The sequence below is a fragment of the Cetorhinus maximus genome, chromosome 2 (assembly GCF_964194155.1).
Source record: "Cetorhinus maximus chromosome 2, sCetMax3.hap1.1, whole genome shotgun sequence".
NCBI classification, from domain to species: Eukaryota; Metazoa; Chordata; class Chondrichthyes; order Lamniformes; family Cetorhinidae; genus Cetorhinus; species Cetorhinus maximus.
The window spans coordinates 35,587,220-35,597,674 of record NC_135880.1 but is presented as its reverse complement, the minus strand read 5'-3'; the positions used below and the strand labels follow the sequence as shown (position 1 = coordinate 35,597,674).

The following is a 10,455-nucleotide window of genomic DNA, read 5'->3' as shown; positions in this document are numbered from 1 at the left end:
TGTTTCTTTCTGTAGTGTGGAATCGGCTGGGCTGGAAATGGTTACATATGTGGCAAAGATACCGACATCGATGGCTATCCTGACCAGGATCTCAGGTGCCCAGATAAGAGCTGCAGAAAGGTTAGCAAAATATACAAATTCACGTTGGCCGGGTTCAGTTGCAGTAAAAAGGTGGGATTCATTAACAGCAGGACACAAGTACAAATATGCACTGAGTATACACTACTGTATGCTTAAAGGATTCATGGCAATAAGGAAAGAAAGGAGTCAGTAGGTTGGCTTCAGAGCTTGGAAGGGTAAATTTCTGATTTATATTTAGCATCAGATTGCAGGTATGGAGGCCTGGATTTTCACTGAGCTGGGTTGACTCAGGAGCCCTTTAAAAATGGTGGCCAGGTCCCAAATCCGGAATTCTCAACCCAATTCCCAGTCTGTCTGGATGAGGCTTGGCTGAGAGCCCAGACAGCCAATGTAATAATAGAACATCTTCTCCCTGAAGGAAACATTGTTTGATTGACAGCCCAGGCTCTCTCATATTTACCGTCAATGTTTGTTTACCCAAGTTAAGTGTTTTCAACGGTTTGTTATTTGTGGTTTTTGAGACTTCAAAGGATGATTGAAAACTTTGCTAGATCCTAGTGCAGACTTGTTTTTCAAACATAGAAGAAAGTTATCGATGAATTATTTTTTTAAAAGCTTTTTTAAATACATACCACTGCACACTATGGAGTTCGTAGGTTCGAGAAGTGTACAATGGGCATGGAAGTGCCATAACTTGGCATGGGGTTAAGAGGGGTCATAGGGGGTGTGTAGATGGGCATACAGGTCATGAGGAGCCATGGGGGTGGGTAGGGGGCATGAAGTGGTAAGAATGGGGCATGGGGAGTGTTTGGATGGTAAAGGGGAGGTTGGAGGGCCTTTGTGTTTTTAATTTTAACCGGGACAAAGTCCCACAGCACCAAGGTGGGCCTTTCAAACAGCCCACCTCTGTATCCGGCAACCCCTGTGGCCGCCTCTGCACTTCTTCCTGGGTCAGCTGGCTTGACTGCAGCCCAGGCCCGCACTTGCCCCCCAGCATTGAAGATCCCGCCTTTGCGGGCACTTTCTTCCAAGTGGGAATTTTCCCGATTCCCCCTACCTGTCTGGAGGATGAAAATCCAGGCCATTGTAACTGTATAATGAAACTTTTCCTATTAACCCCATCTTGCATGTTGCCTGCATTTCTCTGGTATTTTTCCAGTATCTTTTCATGCGTACATCTGTGGCAGCATGCCAGAAATGGAAACAATTCAACTGCAATGTTATTTTCATCCAAGCTGTTTTTAAATAGAAATAAATGACCATGAGGTTCATAGGAAATGTGTTGTGAGTGAGTTACATACACAAGGGAAAAGACCTTGAGCTTGAAAATTGAAGAACCTCACTCTGCCAGCTGAATATGCCCTCCCATGCCCAAAGCTGGAACCCCCATCCTCAATCCTGGGTTAGGGTTATTAGCATAGTTAGGACAGCTCCTCAGAGAGCAATCTCCTACAGAGACTCAAATAGACTGAGGTTGAAAAAGAAAATGAACTGTCAACTGCTGCGACTGGAGCTATTCCAACCAGAGAAGGTAATCAATCCCAGCCAGATCGCAAACTGGCAGGAGTCCACTAAAGCCTGCTTAAAAATACGAGATCTGGGATTTAATGGTGTGTTCCAAATAGGATGGAATTCTGGCAGATCCAGGGTCTAGCCCAAGTTCTGGCTCCCAAGGCAAAAATGGAAGTTCTGTCTTCTCCAGGCCTGGGAGTTTTGGGCTTTTGCAGTTTAGTTCCCGGTGCTAAGGCAAAGATTGATTTGTTGATGCTAATTTATTCCATGCCCTACTTCATGCTCTCGACTTTTTCATTTTTGTGAATATGCTACCGAGTGTAACAGAAGACAAAAATAAACCCTTTGTGTTTCACCCTCTAGCCAATTCTGTTACTTTGATTTCCTCTCCTCCAATCTGACCCCATTCTCTTTCTGATTCACCATCTTGTTTGCATTCCTATTCATTTCCTTATTCCGCATTTCCTTCCTTCTTTCCGCCATTAGATTCTCCCATTTCTTTAATTATTTATTTTTCTGTCTCTTGATTCCTTCACTTTTTCTCTGTGATTTTTTTTGACCTGGCTGTTACTGTGGAGATGGTCAGGGTGCTGGGGAGCCTGGTAGAGGGTGAAGAACACAGCAAGGCTGGGCTCATGGAGGCCCCTTTGATCTTGACAGCAGGGCCTCAATTGGACAATTTTGGGTTGACTCCCACCTTATCGACTGCCTGGACAGAATGCAGGTAAACAATGCCAGGCCGCAGCCAGGGGCCAGTGGGATCGGTCCGCAGCACTCCAGAGGGAGGCAGAAGCACTGAGCTGCGCTCCTCCTGCCCCACACGGATTGCTGAAAGGAGCAGATCATGTACATACCTTAGTCAATCGGCACCTCCCGCCTTTGCCTTTGCTACCGAGCATCTGACAGCATGGGCCTCTTCCTGCTGATATGAGCTTTAAGTAGCAGCGCCAATTATGCATTGGGCTGTGAATGTTAAATGTTGATTAGGCCCCTGCCTGCATTTTGCAGGAGCCTCATCGATGGTCTGGTTTTATTTGTTTTTTAAGCGACTGGGAATGGAGTTGGGTTGCTTGATCCCAAAATTTGAACCCAGCCCCCTTCTGCAACCCTTTCCCGACCTTCCCGTGTAAGTTCTGGAGATGCAACGCCTGCTGCTTCACCTCCTCCCTTCCCACCACCCAGGGCCTGAAACCCTCCTTCCAGGTGAAACAGCAATTTACTTACACTTTGTCCAACTTAATATAATGAATTCACTGCAGCCTCCTCTACACTGGGGAGACAAAAGGCAGATTGGGTGATTGCTTTGCTCAACACCTTCGTTCATTTCACAAGCGATACCCTGAGCTTCTGCTCACTTGCCATTTTAATTCTCTGTCCCGCTCCCGCTTTGATTTCTCCGTCCTTGGCCTCAGACACTGGGCTGGATTTATCCGAGGAGCTTGAAACCCTGTCGCTGGGGCCGAAAGCAGGAGCCAACCCTGCTCTGGCAAGCAGTGGGACACTGGAACATCGTTTTGCCACCCCCCACCCACCCCCAGAGCTGCCAGCCCACTCAGAGGGACCAGCTGCTCAGCAGCCTTGGCAGTGCCTCCAGCCATTGCTGAGGCTGCAATAGCAGAGAGAGGGCGCCTCAATGCTGAGGCCCCCTCGGAGCCATGTAAGTTTTTTAGGGGAAGCCATGGCCTTGACCATCATGGGTGGGGGCAGTGAGGGCGGTGGTTGTTACTGCAGTGGCATCTTAGACGCGGGGCGGCCAATGCCAGCAGGAGGCTGCCCCTGGAAACCCATTAAGAGCAACCGGAGTTTATCTTGCAGCCTCCCCAATCAGCAGTGGGCCCTCCTGACACAGACCCATAGGTCGGGAAGTGGCCCTTAATTGGCCTCTTCAGAGGTACAATTGGCTGCCCGGTGGGTGGTCACACCACTAAGGTTCCTGCCAATGGCAATATTCCATGACGGGAGGAAGACATCGGGTTCCTCTCCTGTCACCACCCCCCCTGCCAGTCTCCAGTGGGCCAGTAAAATTCAGCACATTGTTCCAATAAAACTCAATGGAAACTCGAGGAACAGCACCTCATCTTTCAGTTAGGCATTTTACAGTCTTCCCGACATGGCACTGAGCTCAGCAACTTCAGATCATAACCACTGCTCCCATTTGTTCAGACAGTGGCTGCTGGTAATGATTCTTGTTATGTCCAGCTTCTCTAGACCCATCTTTCATTTCTTTAATGTGTCCCATTGCCGTTCCTTTTTTCCCTTGCACCACTATCCCTTTCATCATTTAGATCAACCTGAAATGTTGGCCAGGATTTTCAATCACCCGTGGAGGCCAGAGAACAAGAGTGTAGTGCTTTGAAAATAGCGTTCCTGTTTGGTGTTTCCGTGTCCTGACGCCTCCGGCTTGCACTGGAATTTTCAAAGCGTGAGTGAGGTAGAAGAGTCAGGAACTTGCTCGCCTCCAATTAATGGCCCATTAAGCTCCTTGAGGAGCTTGTTAACGAGCCAGAAGGCGACTTTCAAAATGCTAATCTCCAAACTGAACATCCTGGTGCACCTTAGCTGTCATCTTCAATGTGGGCAACATATATAATGATGAAGAACTTTTATCGTGAGGGTTTTTTGTTCTGGCACAGTAATGTCTGGTTGGCAGTTTGGCCATGTTTAGTGAGGTGAGGCTGCTGGCCCTCTGAGATTCCACCTCTCTTCTGCAAGGCAGTGGCAGGCCCCGTCATGGCTGCCGTCTGCCTTTGCCACTTGTGCTCTGCAGGCAGCTCCCGCCTCCTTGTAACACTCAATGTCACTAACTGAACATTGAACGCTCCTTTGCCCCAATTAGGGCATTTACATTTGAAGATTGCACCACGTGAGCGATGCAGATGCAGTACAGGGTCGGGACCCGGAAATAATCTGGGTTCCCGATCCTGGATTGTAAAGCAAACCCATTAACTTTGTTTCCCTCTTCACAGTAACTGTCTGACCTGCAAAGTATTTCCAGCATTTATACACCATATCAAATGTTTGCTTGGGGAGGGGGTGAAATAGCTGAGAGAAGGGAACACTAACCTATTTTCACCAGGCCTCTTTTTATTTGGAATTGGGAATGTCACAGCCTCATGACATGGAATTTGATATTACAAATTCAGTTTCACTTCATCATTTTAATTCATTTGCTTGTTACCCAATGCAGCCACTTATAACACTGCTAGATGGCAAGCAAGGATGATTTCAAATCAGATGTACTCTGTGTTCAAGTAAATGGGAAAAAGATTAAAGAAAATTAAGTAGGAGTTTGCAATCAAAAACAGTTGCTTTTCTCTTCAAAAATAACCCAGTGTTGTATTTGGCAATATAGTACTGAGTATTGCAAGGCTGACTTTCCCCCAACTGTGCACCTAGGTAGATCCCACCTAAATGTGCCATTTCTGACCTGATTGGACCCCCCTGTGTGTATTTACCCCGGGCACAAGCTGTAGCAGGACTCTGTGGCTGGAAATGGGTGCAGAAGCTCATCCATTGCTGCAGGTCTGCAGCGGGGCTATTGGCTATGAGCTGCAAAGCCTTCTAGCCACTGAGCAAAAGCAGCAGCCAGATGGCCTCCAGCCCTGAAGACCTACAGGGGAACCTGATAATAAAAGTTGCCTGTCCCTTTCAGCTCCTCCGATCTGAGTGAGGTACACAGAAAGCCTTCTCGGACACTCTTCCTAACAGTTCTCGCCTGACATTCAGGGAAGAAAAAATGGGACAGGGTTCAAATGTTATGGGTCAGTGGCCTTTCGTTCATCTGCTTTGCAACCAGATGCTTGACACACACAATTAATGGTATTCTCTTGAAACACCCAGTCATGCACGTGATTAGGAGTTTCTCTAACATCCAATTGTGGATTAGGTGCTTTTCTAGCATGTCTAATTGAGGATAGCAGTATTAGACAGCCTATCATACCAAATCAACTGTACTAGCACGCATTTGAGGGTATTTGTATGAAACACTCTGAGAAACACAATCGAGGAGAGCTATAACCCTGATTAAATCTCCTGACTGAGATATTCAAGGGTTGAAATTGTGAATCTTTGGTGCTGGCTGCATGTCTCACTGGATGCAAGTACGGATTAAAGAATTTGAGTTCCGTTATTCTCGCCATTTCTGAAACGCATGTTTGCATCAAGCGAAAGCTCCACACTAGCAGTGGGACTTTATAATTTCAATCTTTATAATGTTCTTGATTTTGGAATCTAATAGGAAACAATGTAGAATCAATAATCTAGTCCAGTGCGGCGCCAGCTGGGGAGATCCCGTGCTACTCTTTGAGCCCAAGCAGTGACTTTTTAGAGTCCGAAAAACAATGCAGCAGAAACAGGGTTTGGATGGTAATTTATAGACTCGGTACTGTACCGGGAACTGTGGACGAACTAGAAAACTTTTTAGTCTTCAGTCCTATTGTTTGGATCAATCTATTTGTCCTTTCTCCTCGATGCTGAAATTAATTTCAAGTGATTTATAAATGCATAATTACACTGAATTTAATTTCTTTAATCTTTTTGCTCTGCAGGATAACTGCATGTTTGTTCCCAATTCCGGACAAGAAGATGCTGATGGTGATGGGGCAGGTGATGCTTGTGATGATGATGCAGATGGAGATGGTATTTTCAATGGACAGGCATGTGTTTAAAATATAACACCAACATTTCTTTCTTTGGTTTGTAACAGTTTAGTTGAGGCACTGATAGCAATGTGCAGCTTTGGAGTCTTGTCAAAGGAGTTATAACAATAGAATATTTTAACCAATAGGGTTTTAGGTGAACAAATCAACCCGTTTTTTGTAAATCTGAACTGTTCCTTAATTCCTACTAAGTTAATTCCCGTTCCTGGCCTTTGCGTCCTCTCCAGCCATACTTTAAGCCTTTTGCACCACCACCAAGTGGAGGGCTTGTGGTACAGTGATAGTCTCCCTGCCTCTATGCAGGAAGCTCTGGGTTGAAGCCCCATTCCAGGGGTGGAAACGTCCCAGACTTGCACAAAGTGAGGTAGTGGGTGGGAAAAAAGTCATTTTACCCACTGCCCGCAATGGCGGGTTTTCATGCCATATCGTCCCACCTCATTGGTTATTGTAGTCACAGGAAACACGCTGTCTCACTGGCAGGCAGCCTTCTATTTGCCCGCCACATTGTTACCTCACTGCTTCCTCATGCAGGGCGCCATAATTAAACCACAGCCACGTACACTTCTCAATGTTTGCAGCCCAGGACGGCTCCGGTGAAGATATGGCTCCAAAAGCCAAGAGGAGTGCAGGCCCCCCAATTCAGTGGTGCATCCCAGGGATGCCTTCTGGATGCTGTGGAGGCCCACCGTGATGTCCTCTATCCCTGTTCTGGCTGCAGGAGGCCCATCAGTGTCACCACTCTGGCTTGGGAGCAGGTGACAGAAGTGGTCAGTGTCAATGCTTGGCAATCCAGTGCAGAAGACGGATGAATGATCTCATCCATGCCACCAGGGTAAGGCAACCATCTCATCACTCTAAACTTACACACTCACAATGCCATCACACATTCACTGGCATCCCACTCACTGTCAACTCAAGGGACATCACCATTCACACTCTCAGACACACCCTCACATCTCCATCTAGCCTCACCTCCTCTGGAGACTGCCTCCTCGGCTCTCACCATCTTGAGGCCACTTGCACAGATCAACATGTGCCCCCCACACACACACTGGGATACCCCCATTCCCCAGTACAGCCCTCGTCCTGCAGCCTCTCCCCTTGCCTGAGGCTGCTTCTCTGCCTTCCCCAAGCAAGCCCTAGCCCTGTTGAAAAGCCACCTCCGCCTTACAGCTGGTCTGGTAGGTAGAGACCTGCCCCCTAAAAGTGATGTGCTGCTGCCTGCGAAGTCATTCATCCAAGTCATTTATATAAATTGTAAAAAATTGAGGCCCCAGCACTGGTATCTGTGGCACACCACTTGTTATATCTTGCCAACCAGAAAAAGACCCATTTATGCCTACTCTCTATTTCCTGTTAGCTAGCCAATCTTCTAGCCATGCAATATGTTACCCCCTGCACCATGAGCTTTTATTTTCCACAATAACCTTTGATGTGAATATCCTTATTAAAAGCCTTCTGGAATTCTAAATACATTACATCCACAGGTTCCCTTTTATCCACAGCATATGTTACTTCTTCAAAGAACTCCAATAAATTGGTTAAACATGATTTCCTTTTCACAAAACCATGTTGACTCTGCCTGTTTACCCTGAGTTTTCCCGAGCGCCCAGCCATAACATCTTTAATAATAGTTTCTAACATTTCCCCCATGACAGATGTTGAGCTAACTGGCCTGCAGTTTCTTGGTTTCTGTCTCCCTCCCTTTTTGAATAAAGGAGTTACATTTGCTATTTTCCAATCTAATGGAACCTAACCCGGATCTAGGGAATTTTGAAAAATTAAAACCAAAGCATCAACTATCTCACTAGTCACTTCTTTTAAGACCCTAGGTTGAAATCCATCAGGACCCAGGGACTTGTCAGCCCACAGCTCCAACAACTTTCTCAGTACCACTCCCCTGGTGATCATAATTTTCCTGGGTTCTCCTTCTCATCCATTTCCTGATTTACAGCAATTTCTGGGATGTAACTTGTATCCTCTATAGTGAAGACCAATGCAAAAATACAGGTTCCTTTCACCTGCCATCTCCTTATATTCCATTATTGATTCCCTAGACTCACTTTCCATAGGACCAAAGTTCACTCTGTTAGCTCTTTTCTTTTTAAATATCTATAGAAATTCCTACTATCTGTCTTTATATTTCTAGTTAACTTTCTCGTGTACTCTCATTTTTCCTTCTTTATCAATCTTTTGGTCATTCTTTGCTGTTTTTTATATTCTGTCCAATCTTCTGACCTGACACCCGTTCTTGCACAATTATATGCTTTTTCTTTGGGCGGAATATTACACTTGGTGTGCGGGTGTGTGCCTGACACGCCCAAGCGTCAAATGACGTGCGATGATGTTGGGCATGAGCCAGAGTTTGCTGCGCGCCCGCTGATAATTAAAAGGCCTATTAAGGTCATTAACAATCTAATTAAATTAAAATTTACACTGCCTGTCCAACCTAATGTTGGCGGGCAGGTGAAAAGGCCAAGCGGCCTTTACATTTTTTAGAAAACCTCATCCACAAGCGGGATGAGGTTTCCTAAAGCAAATAAACATTAAATAAAAACTTTATTTTTGAATTAAAAACATGTCCCAGCTCAAGTGACAGAGTCACATGAGGGGACATGTTTTATTAACTTTTTATTCTCTTCATTATTTTTTTAAACAGCGCTTCAAAGTCCCTGAGGTAGCTCCGTGCCTCAGGGAGATTGAAGCGCTCTTTCTCGCGCATGTGCAAAGTGCACGCCAGGCCCAGCTCTCCCTCCTCCCCACACCCGCACAGGCAGTGCTCAGCGCTGCCGCTCGCGATCCACGGAGAGTGGGCCTTAATTGGCCTATCCGTGTGAAATCGTGGAGCCAATTGCGGCAGTGGGCGGCTTCCCAGCCGTCCCCACCCGCCCCCGCCGAGCGCCCCCAACAAGGGCAAAATCCTGCCCTTTAAGTTTGATACTATCTTTAATTTTATTTAATTAACCATACTTGGTCGGTCCTCCCCTTGGAATTTTACTTTCTCGTTGAATGTACCTGCTCTGTTTATTCTGAAACATCCCCTTAAATATCCATCACTATTGACCTATTCCCTTAACCTAATTTGTCAGTTCACTTTAGCTAGCTATGTTTTCATACCCTCATAAATGCCCTTATTTAAGTTCAAAATTCTAGTCTTAGACCCACTCTTTTCTCCCTCAAATTGAATATAAATTTCAGTCATATTATGATTGCTGCTACCTATGCCTTCACTATGAGGTAATTTTTAAAATTCATTTATGGGATGTCAGCTTCAATGGCTGGGCCAGCATCTATTGCCCATCCCTAATTGCTCTTGAGAAGATGGTGGTTAACTGCCTTCTTAAACCACTGCAGCTCCTGTGGTGTAGGTACACCCGCAGTACTTTTAGGGAGGGAGTTCCAGGATTCTGACCCAGCGACAGAGAAACAACAGTGATATATTTCCATGTCAGGATGGTGAGTGGCTTAGAGGGGAACTTCCAAATGGTGATGTTCCCATGTATCTGTTGCCCTGTCCTTCTAGATGATAATAGTCATGGATTTGGAAGGTGCTACCTAAGAAGCCTTGGGAGCTTCTCCTGTGCATCCTATAGATGGTGAACACTGCTGATACTGTGCGTCGGTGGTGGAGGGAGTGAATGTTTGTGGAAGGGGTGCCAATCAAGTGGGCTGCATTGCCCTGGATAGTGTCAAGCTTCTTGAGTTTGTTGGAGCTGCACTAATCCAGGCAAGCGGAGAGTATTCCATCACACTCCTGACTTGTGCCTTGTAGATGGTGGACAGGCTTTGGGGAGTCAGGAGGCGAGTTACTCGCCACAGGATTCCTAGCCTCTGACCTGCTCTTGTAGCCACAGTATTTACATGGCTAACCCAGTTCAGTTTCTGATCAATGATAATGGGGGATTCAGTGGTGGCAGTGCCATTGAATGTTAAGGGGCGATGGTTAGATTCTCCCTTGCTGGAGATGGCCATTGCTTGACACTTGTGTGGCGTGAATGCTATTTGCCACTTGTCAGCCTAAGCCTGGATATTGTCCAGGTCTTGCTGCATTTGGACATGGACTGCTACAATACTTGAGGGGTCGCGACTAGTACTGAACATTGTGCAATCATCAGCGAACAACACCACTTTTGACCTTATGATGGAAGGAAGGTCATTGGTGAAGCAGCTGAAGATGGCTGGGCCTAGGACAACTACCAATTAA

At 46.2% G+C, this 10,455-nt stretch overlaps 1 protein-coding gene across 2 annotated transcripts in view; it reads left to right on the top strand.

The window, feature by feature from the left end:
• The window catches only part of thbs4a (thrombospondin 4a), a 112,736-nt gene that overhangs the window by 68,508 nt on the left and 33,773 nt on the right, over positions 1 to 10,455 (top strand). For both annotated transcript variants that reach the window (XM_078563238.1, XM_078563246.1), the window contains exons 11-12: positions 16 to 120; positions 6,141 to 6,248. In XM_078563238.1, the coding sequence (XP_078419364.1) occupies positions 16 to 120; positions 6,141 to 6,248 (213 nt within the window). The remainder of the gene's footprint in view (positions 1 to 15; positions 121 to 6,140; positions 6,249 to 10,455) is intronic.